Source organism: Phaethon aethereus, assembly GCF_964289735.1.
Source record: "Phaethon aethereus genome assembly, chromosome: 2".
NCBI lineage: Eukaryota > Metazoa > Chordata > Aves > Phaethontiformes > Phaethontidae > Phaethon > Phaethon aethereus.
Genome location: NC_138582.1, coordinates 36,586,238 through 36,607,724, shown reverse-complemented (window position 1 = coordinate 36,607,724; position 21,487 = coordinate 36,586,238). Strand labels below are relative to the sequence as shown.

The window sequence follows — 21,487 nt, the reverse complement described above, 5'->3', positions numbered from 1 at the left end:
CACCAATGAAACGCATGTAGTAAAGTACTGTCAGAGAGATCAAGGGCTTTGCGTACACTTTAGGAAGGATTCTATTTCACTGTCACTTCAGGCCAAGGAGGAAGAGGTTCCATATTCCTGCAGTCATTCATCCTGACTACTCCCCTACTGATTTTTAAAACCTGTTGTGGCTCAGCCCTTTCCTCATGCTTCAGAGGGGAGAGATGGCAGAGGGAACAAGAGCTCCCGAGGTTCCTCTCGTTATCCAAAGACCCTTTAAAAATGCTGCTGATGAGCGCTAAATCTTTTAAATCCTATGACTGTGACATCGATCAGGGGAAATTATATGCCAGCATAATTCTCTCTTGAATTCAGTAGGGACTCTAGCTGAGGGGTAAATTCAGCTCCACTGTAAATGGAAGGTGAATGCTGGGGTGGCTGGGGAGAGAAATCTGCACCCTCTTCTCCAGCTCTATGGTCCCGATGCTGCTGCATTTTGCATTTGTTGGAAGCAGCACATCTGTCCCTTTGGAAATCAGTGCTACATGCGAGAACAGAAACTTCCAGAGTTGTTGACAGGCCAGTGTGCAACTGGAGACGGTAACTCAGATATAAAATTAACCATGCAAATTCTTATCTTTTGAGTCATATCAGATACCCCCATTCACTCAGTGATAAGCCTTTTCCTGTGCAAGTTCTTAGTTCACTGACCCCCAGAAGGTGTTGAGAAGATTTTCTGAGAGGGTACCTGAGGGTCCTATTTTCTCCTTAGCATAATTCCTCCCAATTAATGAGTGTATAGGTCCAGAAACGATGACAATTTGGGTTCTGAGTCCTTAAAGATTTGAACACAATGTTCACCACAGTGCCCTCAGCAGTCTGCTAGATACGCAGACGGCCTATCCTAAACCTTGTTCCTTATTCCTGCCTTATTCCTAAGCACCAGTTTGCACCTCAGATCCACATTTGTAAAATACGGCATTTGCTCATTTTTGAAAGTGCTCTAAGATCCAGGATGAAAAGTGTGGGATGTGTGCTAAACAGGGAACTAAACTATTCTCGGTGCTTGGCAAATACAGGTTTGACAAAGTTTCTACCTCAAAGAAGGCATAATCTAAAAAGTAATAATAAAAAATATTAACTGCTGTCAGAAAAGTAAACTCAACTCTTTTAGAACTAATAATAACATTCAAACATATTGATACTCTTAGAGTGTCCATCATTAGCTAATTATTAAAACTAAATATAAAGTTTGCTCTGTTCTGTGTGCCCCTATTTACAAAATCTTATCTGATTTTAGGAAGCAAAAGCAGAAAAAAAGGTTACTGAAGGAAAATAAAATGGTTTTTAGATCACTGGACTTAAGCCCTTCCCAGCAGCTTTCAGATGTTGCCAGCTCAGGAATGAAGAGGAACAGCTCTGAACTGACAAGACTGAAGACTGGAGACAAGTCCATTGGCTGCTGCAACATCTCTCGTGCAAGTATTTTCCATGGGCTCTTATGGTAATGCCAAACTACATTTAAAGTGCGTTTCTGTATGTGTGTGTGTGAATACTGCAGGATTTTCTTTGAGAAGCTTCTCATGCATGATATGCAGGTGGACAGACTGAAACCTCTTCATTGAGACAGGAGCTCTGGCGTGTCTTAGTGGCACCAAAATAACATCACAGTTCAGGTGCGGTATCTTCATGAGCTCCATACTGAGGTCTCTGTGATCCCATCCGTACCTGCAGGGAGCAGGAACTCTTTCTTCGGATTTATGCCAGGAAAAGCTCTGTCTTAGCCTTCATTGGAGCCTCTTTGGTGAGACTTTTAACCTGTGGCTTGGGAGGTGCTTTAAAACTGCCATCTGTGTGCACTTTATCTCAGGCTGCACAGAACTTTCTGAGTTGTGTTTATGACAATTATTAGTCAACCCGGCATTTGGAAAAAAGTTAGAAATCCTGCTACTATATGACCCTCCTCCTCCAATCTTCTCCATGTTTCCACAGTTTTGAGGAAAAAAGAATGAGTCCCCCAACTCAGTTACTTGCCTTGTTTTTTGTCAAAGTCAGAATCAAGCGTGCTTTTAACCAGGAAGAGGACCTGAGATGATAGCAGTTTCACAGAGATCGTTCTTTACTGTTGTCTTGACTGGGGGGGGGCTGAATGAGCCATCTTGAATCTAAACAAGCTGGTTGCATGCATTTGGTTGCAACTTGCTCATTTAGAGTGAGGTGAGCATCACTTTGCTGGTCTCCACATGCACTGGAGCAAGCGTGGCGCTCAATGCAGAGGCCACCTGCAACAAAGCAATTAATCTGAAGTTTACTGGGCACATTTTTGTGGCTGTGCCCACAGAATGGCACCAAGTATCAAGCTGTAGCTTGAGCTTCTGAGCAAACCAGTACAAAGGGTTTCTCTGTAGTGATGGGACAGGGAACACACCACAGAAGTTCTGTTAATGCCAGGGAGACCATACTGCCAGTCTCCTTGTCACACTCTGCCCAGCAAGCTCAGCTTCTTGCCCATAGGACAGAGTTGTCAAGGAATGGGTTTGCCTCTTCCTTTTGTTCTTGTTCTCCACGGGAGGGGACAGTAATGCCATTTGTGTTCTGCATACTGACAGGTACTGCTAAAGCACAGACTGAGCGTGTTTCTGAGCTCTCTGAGCTGGCTGCGGAGGTGAAGGAGCAGTAGAATTTCTGCTCTGGTTGTCAGTTAGGTAACATATGCCTGAGAAAGACGGTGTGCAAGAGCTAATTATTTTTGTATGCTGCTGCCTGAATAACTGCCAGGTGTCAAATGCCTCTGGAAATCTCCCAGTTCTGTGGGAACGGAAAAGTTCAGCTTGTTCCTGACTCTTTGATGGAGTCAGACCCTAGAAAACTGCAAACTTTTAGCACAAAGGTTCCTCATCTGCTGTGGGGAGAGTGAATCATACTCATGAGAAACATGAAGTAGAAAAAAGGACTCCAATTTTTTAGTGACCACTGATTCTGTAAGAGCATGATGCATGCTACTGTGAAAGCCTGTCCCAGAGGTGAATCAATGCCACCGTACCTTGCACCATTTCCTTACATTGCTGTTTGTCTGCTTTCCTGCACGAGTCACTTGGGTTGTGATCCCTGGTTTACATGCTTCTAAACTCTCAAGCAATGTTGTTGTGACTGTTATGCAATTGGTAGAAGCTTAATGTGTTTATTGCATTAGGTTTACATAAAATAAAATATCTATATTTTGGATAAATAAATGACAGAAATGCCAGGATGGCTGCTCTAACACAGTAAGTTTGTAGAAGGTGGTAGCATGGGAAAAGGTAGGTTGAACCCTGGCTTTGGCGTGGTAGACAATTATTCATTAGTTTCTAATTGTTTGGGGTTTTTTTAACTTCATTCTCTTAGTTGTCTACCTGTGAATGATAAAGAAAGAGACGACACTGTCATTGTACACATGAACTGATGTGGTTTTACTGCATTTGGCCACACACTTAAAAGAAATATGCTGGTACAGGGCAGCCACAGTCTTATCTCTGCTGCCATTCCTTTCACAAAAGAATGATCTTTACATCAACAGTTTTCCATCCTTGGCTTGATAACATTGCAGTCCTACCTTTTGCTGTTGGTCCGAATGCAGAGATTAAAAACACTCAGTTGATGCAAACGGTGGGTTGATACAACACACAGTATGGGGTGTAGATGTGCTTCACAAAACAGAGAGCAGAATTGAAGGGGAAAATGTTGCTTGGAGGCAAGACGCCTCTTTAATAGATTATGGCAAGGAAAATCAAATACCATATCTGTTTTTTTTCTGGAGTATATCGAGACTGATCATAACTAACATCTGTTCATGTTAAGCAAATACTTGTCATGATTTAAACTTCTGTTTGCATACAACTCTGAGTAGTGCATCTTAAAGTCATACATATTCATATAGAATGAAGAATGCATAATGTCTGCATAAAAAGATAAGCTGTATGACTATATATGAAGACAACAACTACAATTCTCACAGCACTGTCATTGGTTAATTTTAAAATATTCAAGCATTATTTAAAAAACAGTAAGCTGAACTTAAAACTACACTACGAAAAAATTGTGTAACTGAACCAATGCTGACTTGTTTTCCTCAATATTAATCAATTTTAAAGTTTCCCTTTTTTGTCTAACACTTTTTGTTAATTAGTTGTTATTTTAACCTCCAGTAACATGATCAGACTTCTTCTGCCTCTGGGCAATTGAGTTATGCTCTGATCTTGAGTTCTAAGGGAGATGTTCAATTTTATTTTTTTCCAGAGTTGAATAAACAGTACCATGTATACTATCTCTTGTGTTAGAACAGTGTTGTCTTCACATAAGACTCAAATAATGGTATTAGTCGTTCATTTCCTTGTACACATACACCCTATTGCGTGTTGACAGGTTTATAAGGATGCAGTGGCAGCCGTGGGTGCTGGGAAGCTCCTAGACGACAGCCTTTGAATCCTTGCAGTCCTGAGCAATGGTGCCTGAGTTAGTCTGTTTATTGTCTGCTTTCTCTCCCAGATGCTTGACTTGTCTGAAAGATTAATACATTAACAAGAGTGGTAAGGTCCAGGGTTGCACATCTTTAAGACATGTTTATTAGCAGATGGCACATGAGATTCAAAGGTCACTGTGGAAGGTAACATTTTAAAGTGAAACAACAATATTTATGTTTGAATACTATGCTGATGAGATCATATGGAAAAATGTTTCTGATTAAATTATTTTATAAATAGCCACAATATATCTATTGAAAATTCCAAATGCCACTTTCAGTCTCCTTTCTTTTATTCTATTACTTCCTAATTTATTTAGTAACACAAGACTACCTTCATATGTAAACAGACTAGCAGTTGGAAAGAAAGATCTCTACTGGACAGACAATCGCACTTTCTTAAATAACTGAAAATCCAGTGTGAAACCTGGTCCTATTGTCTACTACTTAAAGCTAATATTCCATGTAAGAGTTTTTTAAGATGTGAAAGAACTTTTAATTTCTAAATTCTCTAGGGTAAGATTCATCTTGCAGACCTAAGGACTTATTGGCAGATAGTGATCCTTATTTATAGGCGATATCATGTGTTACAACAGTTTTGACAAAAATCACGTTATGCTACTTACACAGAATCCATACAATGAAAAGAAAATCCTTTGCTTTAGGATTTCCATAGGAGGACTGACTGTCTCATAGCTCTTAGTAAACATAATCAGCAACACTAAACCTGAAATCTTGTTTATCCTCTCAAATTGTCATAAGATGTACATAAATTCCAGATGAAATATTTTTGCACAGGTTTAAAAGGGCAACTAAGCTCTTAATTAACATTTCTTATCTACCACACCACACAGGCATTAAAATGCAGAGAATTTAAATGGTACTTACTTTTCATGTGATCCGTTTTCAACTTTCATAGCCCCTTCCACTGGATCCAGTCCTTGTTCTGAAAACTGTTTCAAGGCACTTAACGCTGCCTAAAGAAAAAATGACTTGTCAAAAAACCCACTGACACAACTGTATTAACACCAAATGAAGGAAGATGTGTATTTTGATATTCTGGATTTAAATAATTTCCCGTATATTGAAGCCATTTAGGCTATAGAGCTAACAGAGTGGGTACATAACAGCTCCATGATAAACAGCTGTGGCTGTGCATGGGTTTGAGGACATCTTCTTCTTCCTGGGTATACAAGTGACTTCCATTTGTGTTAATGCAAGCTTCATCACCTACATGAAGAACACGATATACTTTTAGGATTCTTGCCTCTCTGGCCTGTAAAGTCTCTTCAGCTTCCCCATGTGTTTTCCTAGAGCCCACGCTTTCTGGAGCGCCTGTGGACAAACTCTTGCCTTGTAGATGATTGCAGAAGATTTGAGCCAACGGGAAGAGGGTCAGCAGGAGACTACTGACATGCCAAGGCTGGATCTCGAACAGCACAGCAGACTGATGTGTTATACATAGGTAGTGAAGTATGTTAAACAGGGTGAGCCAGTATGGGATGATTATGAAGCATCAGCAATAGAAGAATGATCAATTTTCAGCTGACATTTTCTACGCAAGTGCATTCTTTATTGACCAGCTTCTCTCTCACCTTCATGAGTCCTGCTTTAGGACTGACAATTGTTCTTGTCTTCCCCCTAACAGCTTTGGTAAAAGACAAATGATTTTTTATAATTAATTTAGCAAATGATTATGAAACTCTCAGACACCGTGTGGCTGACTTTGAAAACACACCCAGCACAATAAAACAATTGAGGTCAGTTCTGTCTTGAAGGTGAAATGTAAAGCAGAGTTGAAAAATGCATTTTTCTCTTTAATCTCTTCCATTTAAGATGCATTTAGAACTAATCACAGGGGGGGAAAAAGGTAACTTTTCACAGACACTGTCACCTAAGGTAGCCTCTCAAACACTGGAACACATTGCAGGCCTTACAGCACTGTTCTTCACAGTGAGGCAAGAACTGATGTTTAGAAAATGGGAAGTTGCTCTCTTCTTAATTGTTGGGACAAAAAGAATCCATGTCTCTACATTCATTTGCTGTTCCTCTCAAAGAGCAGGGACTTTGTCCGGAACAGGAGCTGCCACTGTAATGTACTAGCTTTGCTTTTGTACTAGTTCTTCGCCTGGATTGTCTCAACAGCTCCTTCCCTTGAAAGGTATGTTTATACAACTTAAATATTATTAGAAAATGTGTATTTTGGTGAGATGAATAACAGCACGAAAAGTGTCAGGCTGCCCTAAAGTAAAAGACCATGTATCCCAGATTTGCCTATAGTAATGACTGGATGCTAAAGCTTCAGAAGGCTGGACAAGGTATTCCCACCCATAATGCATGAAGGTGGAATCTTTCTAGTCTGTGAAGTTTTATGTTTCTTGCCCTAGATAAAGAAATAAAAAGCTAAACATTTTATAAAGTGTCCTGGTAAACCTCAGATTATCACTAAGCAATCCATGCTACCTTTACCATGTGTTCTGGGCCCCCTGTATCTAACAGCTAACCTGCTCTCTACTTGCTGCTTCTTCCCATCTATTGACATAATTTTTGCCTTCATCTTAAAATCTCTGCTGCCTGTACCTTTCTTTTCATCCTTTTTCCGTGCTATGGCTAAGGGCTGAGCCTCAGCTTCACCTCAATAACAACTTCTATTACAGGATCTTTCACTTTTATCACTCATTGAGTTCCCCAGTGAATGAACTCTCCCTTTCCTCATTTATTCTGGCTTTCTTGACATTTTGATATATTTACTTTTTTCATAAGACAGCTCTTTCTCTACTACCTCATAGTGTCCCTTGTAGTTTTAGACGTACATTCACAACTCCTATAAAGCTCTAATCACCATCTGCCTTTCCATCCTTGATCTTGACTGCACAGATCTGTTTGTTCAACCTAAATAATTTCTCCCAGTGGCAACAAGGGTTTTCATTTACTCTCCTCTCAGCTTCTCTGTTTGTTCCAGTGGCCTGACGCATTTCTTATTCGAATTTCTCTGTTCTCTTCCTCTCCCTGGGGTCCTTTTCCTCACAATGTAAGCACTACTCATCATGTGAAGAAGCAGAGCAATTTGGGCTCCTGTGCTTCCCGGCACGGGACTGCTTCTCAATTGTACTTTAGTTGGTCATGGGTTAGCAACTATGAGAACCAAATAATTCAATTGGTAGAGACTGGTACACAAGAATCTCCTGTCTTCTCATATCCATTTTTCCTGATGCACATTAGCAAAATAATCAGCACCTCCTTTTTTCTTATGCATGTGTCCTGGTTTCAGCCAGGATAGAGCTGGTTTTCTTCACAGAAGCTGGTGTGAGACTGTGTTTTGGATTTGGGATGAGAAACTGTGGATAATGTGCTGATGTTTTGGGTTGTTGCTGAGCAGTCAAGGACAGTCCAGCTTCTCGTGCTGGCCTGCCAGCAAGGAGGCTGGGGGTGCACGGGGAGCTGGGAGGGGACACAGCCAGGACAGCTGACCCAGAACTGGCCAAAGGGATATTCCCTACCATACGACGTCATGCCCAGTACATAAACTGGAGTTGGCCGGGGGGCGGAAATCACTGCTTGGGGACGGGCTGTCGATCACTGGGTGGTGAGCAATCGTTGTATTGGGCATCACTTGTTCTTGTACATTCCTTTGTTGGTATTATCATCGTTGTTTCCTTCTCTCTTTCTGTCCTATTAAACTGTGTTTATCTCAACTCACGAGGTTTTTTTTTTCTAATTCTCTCTCCCGTCCCACTGCAGGAGGGGGAGTGAGTGAGCGGCTGCGTGGTGCTTAGTTGCCGGCTGGGGCTAAACCACGACAGTATGGTAATCCAAAAACCATTACCAGGTAGCACTGCCAGGAGAGAAGGAAGCTGAGGCATTTGCTCCTCCTACACAGTTTAACTGCTACCTCACCTGTTTTTGAACCCACCTTGTTTACTTTTTTATATCCATTCTTAGCTTCCGGGTCTGATGTGTGAATTGTAAGCTTGTTGTGGAAGAACTATTTGTTCAGGTTCTTTGTTTGTACAGTGGCTTGGACAAAAAGGGCCTGATCATAGTTGGTAAGAAGTAGAGCCAAGTAATGTTTCATTCAAGATTAGATCACAGGTGGATCACATGATACGCAGAACAGTCTGATCGTAATCAGTGGTCACTGAAATCCCCAAATCATCATGAGATTTATTAGACCAAACTTCCTAATTCCTTTCTAGAATTGCTCTGAATATGAGTACATCTGTTACTTACTACTGTTTTACAAATAGCACTGGCTATTGCAAGGCATTCCACATAAATTACAGAGCAGCTTTCAGGGTTGCTTTCCAGAAAAACTGCTTTGGAACTTCCTGGAGGAGTATTAGCCACTCTTTCAATAGAAACAAATCACGAGGGCATATCTTCTAACAGCAAGAGCAGAAGTACTACAAGATGAAATAATGAACTCTGCCTGTAAGCATGGAACATTACTATATGGGTGTCAAGGAAGTAAATATGGAATAATTAGAGGAAACACACAGAATGAAGGTATGATTCAAGGTGTTTAATGATAAGCCTGTTTAATACCAACACAACATCTAAATCCTAATGCTTGTAACATGGTGCAGTCTCATTTCTCCATCTCACCCTTCTTCAAGCCATGCCCTTCCCAAACTGAAATGCGATATAAAAGATAAGATCTCAGATCTATTGTATTTCTGAAACCAAATATATCAGAGCAGGGAAATATCAGGAAAGCAGTCCTGTATCTGTATCCTTGATCTTCCAAGTAGAGGTGTCAGGGTGCCTGTGTGAGCACTGATGAAGAGCCAGCCCTTTACACTGTCCCTCATTGCTAGGCTTCTCACCTTTGTTGCTCTGGAAGCTGACCATTTCTTCAAAAGCTCATGCTTCTCACTATCGGAGTCCCCACTTCCCACATCTTCTGCCTCAGTCCCACATCTTTCCCAAGCCACTCCAGTACCCCTGGTCTTCCCCTCCCTACTATCTACCCCACAGCTTTGACTTCTTTTACAGCAGAAGCAATCACCTCTACTTCTTCACAAATCTCCCCCTACTCAGAGCTCCACTTTTTCCTGCTCCTAAATGCTTTCCCACCCAGGACCCCCAGCTGCTCCCAGCTCTCAGAGCTAAACTTTCCTTCCCCAAGTCCTCGCAGCCTCCTACACCTCACAGGCCCTCTTTATCTTCCATTTTCCTAACGTGTTCCAGGTTTATATGAGATCTGATTTCTTTTTCATGGAACCATCTCTCTCTAAGATTCCTGTGGGGGAAGCCTAACTACTTATATCCCAACTTTTGCAACATCATTTGAATTTTGGGCAAGTTTCTTTCCTTTTTAAAATGTCCATTCATGGGATGTGACCAAAGGGCAGTAGATGAATGGTAGAGCGCCTTGCAGTGTCTTAAAAACTTCCCTTTTTCTTTCTCCCATAGCCTGCTTACATTTGGAAGGATCAGCAAAGCTGAGAGAAGCTGGTAAGTAAACAATACTTTGGACTTTAATAGAGGTCCTTAATGTTTCTCCTCTCCCTATCATGCCCCTAGACAAGCATGAAGATGCTGGATTCAGGAAGGAAGCTGGTAGCTGAGAAGCTGTGACTGGAATAGTCAGCAGAGTGACACAGAGCTCAAGTAATCTGCAGCAAAGAAGAGTTACAAGCAGACACCAGGCTAATTTAATCCATGATTCAATTCTATTAGTCCCAACGGATTTACACCACTTGGCTTAAATATAACTTGTGAATGGCAGATAACTTAGGTTAAATGAAAAGGAAAGAAAAGAATGGAACATTTGACAGTGAATCTGGTGAACAATTTCCTCTTTTAAAGGCTCAACACTTCCTTCCATTGATATTTTTCTTACAATAGAGCATCTGCACAGATATAGAGAAATTTTTCTCTCCCCCAGAAGATTTTACAACTGTTTTGTGAGCGAAGCCCCATAGGTTACCGAACAGATGTCCTTACACATTTCTTGTATCACTTGTTTTCTCTGTAGCTACAACAGTGCCAAAAATACGATGCCAACAGGATGCACCGCACTGCTAGCTGTTTGTCTTGGCTGCCATTTCCATTATTAGTATGTGTGTGTATCAGGATGGGGATGGATGTTTCCAGCCATTTTTTAGCTTTCCTCAAGTCAATTGGCAATTAGTAAACAGCATTGAAACTTGTGAATATTCTTCCTGTTTCTCACTCTGGGGATTAAGTGTCTTATAATGACAATCTAGTAACATTAGATCATTATTTTAGCAAGAACAGCAGACAGGCACTACACTAGCCCATGTGCATTTAAGACCACATTCTCATGATAAAGTTTTCACATGTTTGTTTTAGCACAGCATGTGGTTTGTGATTTTCCTCTTAAATCTATATTACATTTCAGATTATTCCACGAAGCTGAAAACTGTAAAAGTTTGTTGTTCTCTGTAGCCCTTCTAGCTGACTTTACCAAGGAGGTCTGAGACAATCCTAATAAACTCACTGCTTGATACTGTTAGTTTACTGGTGATATGTCTCCTAGCATCAGTTTTCTAAGTACATAAAAAACATATTCAGCTTGGCCTTAACCAATGTTTTCTGAAGACATAAAGTTATGGGCTGAAATAGTTATGCTGCAAAACTGAATTAAGTCAGGGTCCAGAGTAGGTCATGAAGGACAAGATTATACTGTCTTTAGTAGCTGGGTCTTAGTTCAAGGTTGAGTTTTCAGACTCATTGTGGTCATACTGCCTGTAGCCAAATGCCACATACATGAACAAGTCTCAGACCGTGCCCGAGTTTAGGCTTGAGAAAATGCTTGCATGCCAGGTTAAAATGACAGACAGATCTAACTCTAGTCCTAGATTTCACTTGCAAGCCAGAAGCCTAGATCACAGCAGAGTTAATGCATGAACAAAACTGGTAGCAAGTGTACTTACAAACAATCAATGTTCATTTGTTTTCTAAGCCAAGAGAAAAAATGCCCCCGAAATCAGGGAGGTTCTTCCCTTCTCCCTGACAGCCGAGACCTCAAAAGGCAGTATCGTCTGTGCAATAACGCTGTAGCAAAGCTGTCTGCCTCAGTAATGAGATGCACTTCATGCCTTTCTAATATGTGGATTTAAATTTCACATATAAAGGCTAGTGAAAAAAACCCAGCAATATCACAGCTGTAGAGGTGAGTTTGAGGACTTAGTGTCCCAAAGCTGAGCAACAATTTAAATTTGCATGTATTCAAAATTATTGTTCTTGGTGACTGTTTTTGTTTCCTCTTGATGAAGCCATTTTTGACCAAGTTTCCACCTGGCTTTAACTTGTCCACACCCAAAATTGCATGCATGCAGAAATACACAAAGGGAAGATGTATTTGCTTGTGTAGACTTACATACACACACAAAGAGACACACACAATGTCTACACAATGTAGATAAAATTCGATTCCTTAACATATCCATTTAATTCTCTTGGATTTACCGGGTTGGCTACATACAAGCTAAAGAAAAACTAGGTGATGGGTATTGCAAACAAATCCCTTTTCCCCACAGCTTCTGTTGTAAATGAGTTTACTATATTGCAAGCAATAACTTCTGCTAGGAGTTTTCGCCACTTTCCTCACAATGTGTCGTTCTCCCCAGTTGATTAGATTTCATTTGAACCAATGTTAACATCTGCTTAAAAATTAAATTTTTCACACTGCACAATGTAAACCTTAATTAAATGACTTTAAGCCATTTCCTCACACAGTTTATGATATGCATGAAAAACACAGGGTTATAATCTGATTAACTCGTGTAGTTTACATGGAAATAGAATTTTCCAAACTGATTAATCTCTGCACAAAGGCACAGTCACCTGATAGGCACTACAATTAAGGCTACTGATTGCACCTGTCAAGAGAAGGAGCTTGGAGGATAGGAGTCCACTATCTTCAAATAAAGAATGATGATTCACAGATGTAGCTTAGAACAAGTCCCACATAGTAGTTAATGCTACCCCCAGGCAACTCATGCAGCCAGAATTTAAATGACACACAATCCACGTACAGCCTGACCTTGCCAGCTTGCTGGGGGTAATCCTAAAGTAAGGATTAACTGTTCTTCAACAATTTTTCCAATATAATAAGCAGAGCTTCTATCAACAACAGCATGCATGTCACCTTCCTCCACCTAGTTTTATCGTACACGTGTACTCATTCCTCCATGCCACTCAATATTCCAAGAAGTGGATAGAGTGAAAGACACTATTCAACTTGAAACTTTGTTTCCATAGGTTTTTATCTTCAACGATCTACTTAAGTGAAGGGACTGCTTGAGTTAACAGTAGAGTCAATTAGGCATGGCTTATTTTCACGTGAGCCACCACACTAGAAATCTGACCGCTGTTCTTGGGACTATGCAGTTATTCCAGGAGTAATGAATGGCAAAGCATTCTCTCAAAATCCAGGAAAAAGCTGCACGATCACCTGTTGCTTTAATGGTGATACAAGATTTTCTAGTCACAAAGAGAGAAAACCATGCTGAAAAGCACCTAATTTTAAAAATAATTAAAAGGTATGCTTTTGTATGAAGAGAATTTGATAAATAATACTGAAAGTCAAACTTAACAAATTTAACAGTAATGTAAGATATTAATCCAGCACGGAGAGGCTAATCTGGTTGCCAAATTTAGATTGAGTTCTTACTTGTGGGTGGGAATAAGAGAGGAAGGGATTGTTAAAAGATCTATATGGGATTCAGACTGTATGGGACTGTTCTTAAATCTCTGTCTTCTCAGACTCTTCCCTCTTCACATATTCTCAACTGTGAGGAGCAACATTTTCAAGTGCTACCAAAACACTAGCTTTCGCCTCCGTGGCAATCTATGCTGGAAACCAGTAAATTGGCATTTCTTCATGTACATCTCGAAAGAGCTTTCAGGTTTAATGCCAGTATCTACAGAGGTATGTCTGTGTTCTCTAACTGAAGTCAGGTGAGAAACTTTGGCTGCATTGTCAGCAGTTTTAATATGCCCTAATCCATCCTCTTTTGTCAGATAATTTCAGTACCTTTTCAGTGTATATTCTTCAGTTCTGGTATAGAAATCTAGAAGTTCTTTTAAAGTAAATTTTTTCTAAATTCAAAACTTCATCTTTTTTCTTCAGTTGTTACAATTGAAAGAACAATGAGAGAAAGGATCATGCATTATCAGAGCTGACTTATGAACATGAAGCAAAATATTTTAAAATTAAATTTCCAAGCATTTACACTACATACATACAACAGAATTTCACCAGACAGCAATTAATCTTAAATTAATCTGGCTTCTAATTTTGTATCCTCAGACAAAAGCTACTTAACCACTAACTTTCAGAAGGAGGTAGACATCTAAGTAGTAATAGGTGCTTTCAATAATTAGAGACTTCCAAATGAGAGCATTTAGATGGCAAATTATTGTATGGGTAAGTAGAGGTTTAAATCATGCAATTGAGACAACACTCAAGCATGGTTGAGAAGCTCCAGACAAAAATTATAGGAGATTTTAAGAAATGTGGCTTTAAACCTAAAACTGAAAACAGCAGAATGTATATCCTCAGGCAAAATCCTGCACCAGCAGGGAAGAAAGGCCATGAATCACTGTCTCTTTCATCACTGATGGCTGGAAAATATCCTTGTCAGCTGTGTTCTCAGAACAATTTGGTTTATTTAATTATTTATTTATAGGCATTTCTCCACATCACTGCCATAGATTTGCAGGTCCACTGTCATTAACTCTGTCTGTACTGCAGGAGATTTTGACCACTTGATTTTAAGTAAGTGGATTGGGGTTCTTGACTGTGTAAGAGTTCACGGTGAATTCTAAAACATGCTGCAGCAGACAATTCCCTTCATCTGTCTGACCTCCACAGTTCCATCCTGTTTTGAACATCACTACCACAGCCTTCAGCACATAGGTACCAGTACATAAATGAGGGAATGGGCCCTGACCCATGTTAGTAGTGTAGATGTAGCCAGAACTGTTTTAACAAAATCAATGAGCTCTGAACTGAGCTGTATTTAAATAAGATACAAGCATTTACCCTGTTTTTTAAGTGGTTTTCTTAGGCAACTGCTTGTGCAGAGTGGTCAAAAAATTGGATATGAAAAGATTTTTATTAAGTCTTAAAGATTCACACCAAAATTAGTATACAACAAAGTTCAAACTATCAAGCATTACTCAATGCTTGCTTCAATGTGGTTACCCTTCCGCTTAGTAAACTGAACTTGTAAAACACACTTACTAGTGTTTAAATACCTTTTATGTTTCCTTGCAAATATCTTCTTCATGAGACAAAATGGCATTAAGGACCAGATGCAGTTTTATTAGTCCTGTCTTTAAAGAGAAGGAAACTGAAGTGAAGAGAGAGTGCATAAGCACATAAAGGGCCGGCCCAAGGTCAGGCAATAAAAGTATCAGTTTTACTAGTTTACATGCATTTTATCATAGTCCAAGACAGAGAGAGAGATTCTGAAAAAAGATATTTAATGACAGAAAACAAAAGAACAGTCTACACTGCAGCCACAATTTTAATTCCAATGCCTCATTTCTGTCACTATCACCCAGCAAGCTATAATCTTCCCATTAATGCTAAACACTTCCCATGACATATTGGAGAAAAAGACTCCTTTTTAGGAGAAGACGACAGGTGGGAACCTCTAACAAATTTGTTTTGCTGAAATATTCTAAAGAGTACTTTTTTTCCCGCAATGTTTTACAAAAATACTCTTTTTTTTCTTTAAAGCTTGACAAGTTTCTATTTCTAAAGACCATACACTTTGCTTAAGACATGGGACCAATTTGCTAAATATCAGATTCCTTAGTTTAGCAATTTTAAAGTGAAAACATGTTTGTTCTCTCATACCAAGACCATTACCTTAGATTTTAAGTGCATGTCAGTCTAAACATGACTAGAAACTTTGGTTTGAAGACAAAAGCAATAGATTACACTTAATGCAAAGGACTGCCCATTGGCTTCTTCAAGCAGCACTTTATAGCTGGAACAATGGGGGACTTTAGGGCTGTAGATTCTTGCATTACAACATCTGTAATGAAGCCCACGTACTAAATTTTATGTATCTCTGCTTCTGTGTAACTCTACTCCTGTGGCCCGTATATCGGCATTTGGAGAAGAATACTTCCACCCTCAGAGCCTTAACGACCAATCCCCCTCTTCATTCTCCAAGTCTCATTTTACAAGCGTGCATATACATCCACCAAAGTACCAAATCTAGATTGACAGCTAAAAGCATTATATTTAGCATATATGGCACGCAATTAGAAATCTGAGTGTTTCCAAAAGGCAAAAGTTTTTGATTCTGATCTTGGAGTATTTTTACACTGCATTAACTGGTATTTTTCTCCTAATTGAAGTTGATTTAAGTGAGATCAGAGTCAGGCCCAAGAGCTACAGGCTGAACTTCTCATCTGAAGTAGTTTGTAATGTAATTTTGTCCTTGCTAACTGTTGATGGCTTGTCCTCATCCCATTTTAACCTACAACCATCAGCTCCTTTAATGGAAGTGTCTATAAGGATCTTCTCTAAAATATGCTTTTCCAGCACACTTAATGTCTTTTAATGTCTTTCCAATTAAATCCAGATGTGAAAAGCTTAAGGAACAGTTCTCAGGACTGAAAAAGATGACATAAATCTTGCAGCTGACAGAGATCCCACTGAGCTCAGTTGGGGAAACTCACAGAGGACTTCTTGTGGGCCAGAAAAGCTGCTGGGTATAAAGACAGATGTGTATACTCCTATTAAAAAAATTTAAATAAAAACTGACTCCTACAATGAGGTATCCACAATTATCAGGGACATTACTAACTCAGTCCCTCAATGCGCTGAGCACATCCTGTGCGGTACAGATTTCCCTCATCTTTTCAGGAAGTTTATCAGAGTTGAAGGGGGTCACATCTGTTTGGGAAAGAGCCCTGCACCTTTCAGGATTGCAGCTCTTAAACCAGGGTAGGGGCTGATTCTGGAAAACACTGTCCGCCTTGGTCTCGTACTGCTATCAACAGGGAGGTAATGGACTTGGCAAAGTCAGACTCTGAATTTCTGCCCTCTCTCCTTTACCTCCTCCATAATCAGGTTAGCAGATTAAATCATGGTGTCACTACAGAAGAGTCCCCAAATGTGCTACTAATTATAAATTCTTACCAATCTGATAGGAAACTGGGCATTCCTAGTAGCTGACTACCACTGCTGGGCAAGCGCTGTTTGTGCAGCTGTAAATTTGGGGTTTGTTTTGCTGTAATCACTTGTACACTCTCAGGATTTTTTTATTTTTTATTTTAACAACAGTAGATCATCTTTTTTGCCCCTCCTGAACTATAAATGTGGGCTCAGCTCAAGCCACATCTTTCAGAGGGACAGGAAATAACCCACACACAGAGCTTGTGTTAAAGAAAGTCCCTAGAAAACTGCCCAATGCTAACAGCTTTAATACTTTCCTACCCTCCTGCTACTTACTTACTTACTTGTGAAACTGGTAAATTATCCAGACAGCTCAATGATTTTTAAAGAGTTATATCTTCATGAGACACCAGAAGGAAAAAAAGGAAAGACTTTCCAGGACAGAAGAAAAACCCATTTGTAACTGAAGATTACGTTTGAGTCCATGTTCATTAGTGACAGGAACTTCACTAGAGACATTTTGGGTAGTATTACTTAATTTCATTGCATTTTTCTAATGCCCATAGAAAAGTTTCAGCACACCTTTGTGTCATGAGTGAGTGTGTGGCAACATGGAACTAGATACCTGAATTAAAGGACAATCTTACATACTCAAGTACAACAATAAGTGATCAAATATGGGATCTGGACAATAGCACAGACCTAACACTGAAAGCGGTAGGCTCCTAAACACAGGCACAAGGGCTCTTGAAGATAAAATTCCTCCGGTTCTCCACTTGCTTTATTTTCCACAATGGCCAGCACTTTTCAGACTATCACTCCTGCAGGGCTGAAGGCTGGATCTGACTCCCACCAAAATCAGTGCTTCATGACCATCACTCAGGAGACATGAGGAATGCCCTTCCCTTGGAATGAGCCTCTGCCTCTGCGAGGATCCCACTCTTGGCTAGCTCAGGGAATGAGTTCAAATCTCCTGTGCTTTGCTGCCAGGGACCACCAGGCCAGCTCTGATTTATAGCTTTTTCTTTGCAGTTTTATGATACAAGAATGTTCACTTGTAATTACAACAGCATTTTGTTGGCTCCCTGCCTTCACTTGGGTATGCACAACACTATATCCTTCATTCCAGCCTTTTTATGTCAAGACCCAAAATTTGAGAGAAAAGTACATCAGAAGTATTATGAAGATGCTGCAGATCTTGCTGCTTCTCAAAGAGGGGACTCGTACATATTTTTTGGTGGGGGGGACACACGACACTTGACCAGCTGGATAGGACACTGAACTAGGAGTCAGGAGGAGAGCTGGTCAAAATTCTTTCTCAGAAAAACACTAAATCAAGGAACAAACCTTTTCAGGAAAATATGTCAGTTTTGAGAAGGGCTTTTCTAGGTCCAGGATAGACTCTCCAGTCAAAATATCACAGGCAAGCACCACACATAACCACTGGGCTAATGACTATGCTTGGTGTGGCACATTCATATACGTGTTGGTTCTTCTGTGTGAAAAAATTTTGAGAGGCCTCTTGTTCATTTGAAAGTGAATGAAAATACTTGAACTTTCGATGTGTTTTCTGGGATAAAACATCTGTTTCATTAAAAAGACAGTGATTCTGCCACTAATCTGCTGTGTGACCTTGGAGAACCACTTTAGCTCAGTATCTTTCAGACATATACTTATGTCATACCTATCATGACTTTGAGATCATCAAGCAGTACATTTCCACCACTTGTGGTATAAATTTGATTTTGTCATTTTCAGTAGAGGCATACACTTCTTCAGAGGAAATTCCAGGTATTTTAGATACCATTTAAGAGTTAACTGTCAAACAATTTCCAAGTTTTTTAAACAAAGAATACTACTGTGCTAGTTTAAGTTATAGAGCCATATATGTCCCATTTAAAGTGGCTGTGATTAAGAAGAAACACTAAGCTTAGATTTGTCTACTAAATGAGAAAAGTGTAAAGCCAATAAACTGTATCTAGGGTTTTAGCTGGGAGATTAAATAAATGGCACATTTGTTCCTGGTCACTGAATTTTTAACCTGGCTCTGTTGCTCCTGCTGTTAAGCTCCTTTATGTTCCTTACTAGCCCATAGGATCCAGCAATCACAGCTCTCAGTGTTTGGAATTAGAGGTGAACTGCAAAATAAAACCACTTTTGGGGGAGAGCTAGTGTATGGCACGTGCCACATATTCTGACAGAAGGCAGCAGCTGAAAAGATCAGTTTTTAAAAAGAGGACTTCTTCCACAGATTTTTTAAAATTTTAGATTAGATATAAATTGCAATTTACCATTTGGATCTGAGGATTCCGACAATATCTGGAAAACCTGGAAGATGCTGCTGAATCTGCTGGATAAAATGCAAGCTGTACCTTGTCTAGCTCCTTAGCACAGGAGAAAAGAGGTTGAACCTTATGCTTGGACTCAGATTTCTATCTCAGGTGTGAGAATACCTTTCAAGTGCCCCAAAGTTTGCCTTTATTATACAGCAAGGAGGAAAGAAAAAACCCCTGGATTTCTAGCAATAAAACAAAGCTATACTATTTCTGTCCCCCCTATCCCATTTCAAGCTTATATTAATGTTTTTAATAATCTTTTTTTTTTAAGTAAAATATTTTAACCTGCCTTTTTGCAATACAGGAGCAGTATCATGACTTCATTGCGCCTCCTTTTACTTCAAAATCCTGTTGAGGGCATTTGGGTATTTCCTAAAGGTGAAATAAAAAACTAATTTGCCTTCAGTGACTCATCACTCTAGTGATCAAGTTAGATGACAGCGTTGCAGAAAACTCTCATAATACATATTTTTCTCCCGCCTAGTCCAGTGCTGCTATTTTACACACAAATTCAACCATTTCTTTAGCAAATGCATCTTGAGGTGAAAGTTGTCTTCACGTAAATCAGTACCAGCTACCTTCCTATTAATTTTGTGAAGTGACAGATGTACTTTTCATTGGATTATTTTATATTTTCTACTGCTTGCAGCTCCCCCTTTTAATGAGGTGGCCAAACCTACCCTCAGACTCAGCTTCTACTGCTGTTGTGTGTTGATTTAAGTAGGAACTGGCTGTGTGCACCTGGATTTGCTCTACAGTCATTAACTCCTACTTCTGGCTGCTACTGCAACACAGGTAGAAAGATCAAAATATATGGGACGGATCAGGCACTTTCAGTCATCTCCATGAATCCTGTCCTACGTGCTTCTCTGGTAAGAATGGTATACATGGGTAATACGTAGCTCAGAAAGTGCTTCAGGAGAGACATTAACAAGCAGGAACCAGATTTCATCAGGAACTCTAACTTCTTAAGTTCAGGAACCTCTCCAACTGGCAGCTCAGCAATGCAGATTAGACACCCCTTGACTATGATTAACTGAGCTCTGCAACTATGGACCTGCTTTTCCTCCATTTACAGTTACAGTCAAAAATATAGATAAATGTCCAACAACTTTGCAGAACAGCTGGCTTTTAGTCTGGAATATCTGCTAACGGCTATTTTATCATTTCATCCTAGCATCTATTATTAAAATCCATTAACCACAGCTGTCAAAAAGACCTTATTCAAAATCTTGCTAGTTACAAAATAACCTGTCAGGGTTACATTCAATAAAGAATTCAGGTGCTTACAAATTAGGCACTGTAAGAGTGAAGTTTTAAATAGCACATCCCTGGAATAAAATCAAAGGTCTAAAGTTAAGTGCTTGGTTTCTTTCTTTGGTGTTAAGAGGAGAGCCAGGTTTCTCTGAAGAATGACTTGAGAAAGCTACATGCTGAGTATGGAGCTACCTGCAGGCAACGAGGTACTCCAAGCCCAGAGGTGAACTCCTGCTCCTCTCTGGAGTTCAGCTGCAAAGCCAGGACCACATGTAGAGGACCTGGCTGCTTGGCCAGCTAGTGTGTATAGATGTACAGTCCTGTCCTCAAGACAGCTGGCTCTTCCAGCTTGTTGACAGGCCTGAGCAGAGCTCACTGCTTTCACTGAGAAGATGACCCCTGGAGAAGCGGGTGGAGGTGAGACTCCCCTTTTTGCCAATGGCACGGATGTGAGAACATTTTTCTACAGTACAAGAGATACAGATTTTAGATTTCCTAAATTTAGGTCAACAAACCACACACCCTGCCTCCTAGGTGACAATCTAACCTCCAGGATCAGTGATAGGGAAGATTCAGGTATTGTGGAAAAAATAATTCAACATTCATGGGTCAAAGGAAAAATAGTGCAAGGAAGGGCCTGACTCCATAGGCTAATGATCACAGCAGTTACTGAGCTATCCTGAGGATCACCCCATCTTCCCCAGATAATTTCTGTTCTTTATCTAATTGATACTTTAACACTAAGTTCAGAGGTGATGAAAGCAGGAACGGGAATCCAGCACTTCTGCTTTTCAGTGGCTGCTTTAACTGGTATGATGCAATAATATTCCTTTTCATGCTTTCTCTGTGCAACCATGAGTATTTTAAGTTTTTGTTATTCAGTGGCTCTGGTTATACGGGAAGGCAGAAAAATAGCTGTACTTGCATTTAGACAGTCTCCTGTGACATGTCATTGTGAATACCTTACGGCTGTGGAAGGAACAGAGTCCGAGTTCATGTTTCCTGAGTAGGTCGATGTTACTGTGTACAGCATGGAAACCACTAGCAACTGCTCCAGCCACAGCTAAGAAGAAAAGCCTTGAGTACGCTGTTTTATCTAATTTTTTCTTCCATGAGAGGCATGTTAATTAATATACAGCTCTATCTTACTAAAAGATTTTATTAAGATGAATAATAATAATCCTTCACTACATAAGCCTGCTTATGTATGCAAACCCTATGAGATTGTTTCCAGGATCAGGCTACAAGCAGTTTTACTCTGCCATGAGAGAGTAAAATTAAGTTACTTAAAATCAACACACAATA

At 40.0% G+C, this 21,487-nt stretch overlaps 1 protein-coding gene across 3 annotated transcripts in view; it reads right to left on the bottom strand.

Moving 5' to 3' along the window:
- Positions 1-4,422: 4,422 nt before the first annotated feature.
- The window catches only part of STAU2 (staufen double-stranded RNA binding protein 2), a gene marked incomplete at its 3' end in the record, with an annotated part of 153,581 nt that continues 136,516 nt past the window's right edge, over positions 4,423-21,487 (bottom strand). For all 3 annotated transcript variants that reach the window (XM_081996757.1, XM_081996758.1, XM_081996759.1), the window contains 2 exons: positions 5,366-5,454; positions 4,423-4,516 (listed from right to left, as the gene is read on the bottom strand). In XM_081996757.1, coding sequence (XP_081852883.1) covers positions 4,423-4,516; positions 5,366-5,454 — 183 coding nt within the window. The remainder of the gene's footprint in view (positions 4,517-5,365; positions 5,455-21,487) is intronic.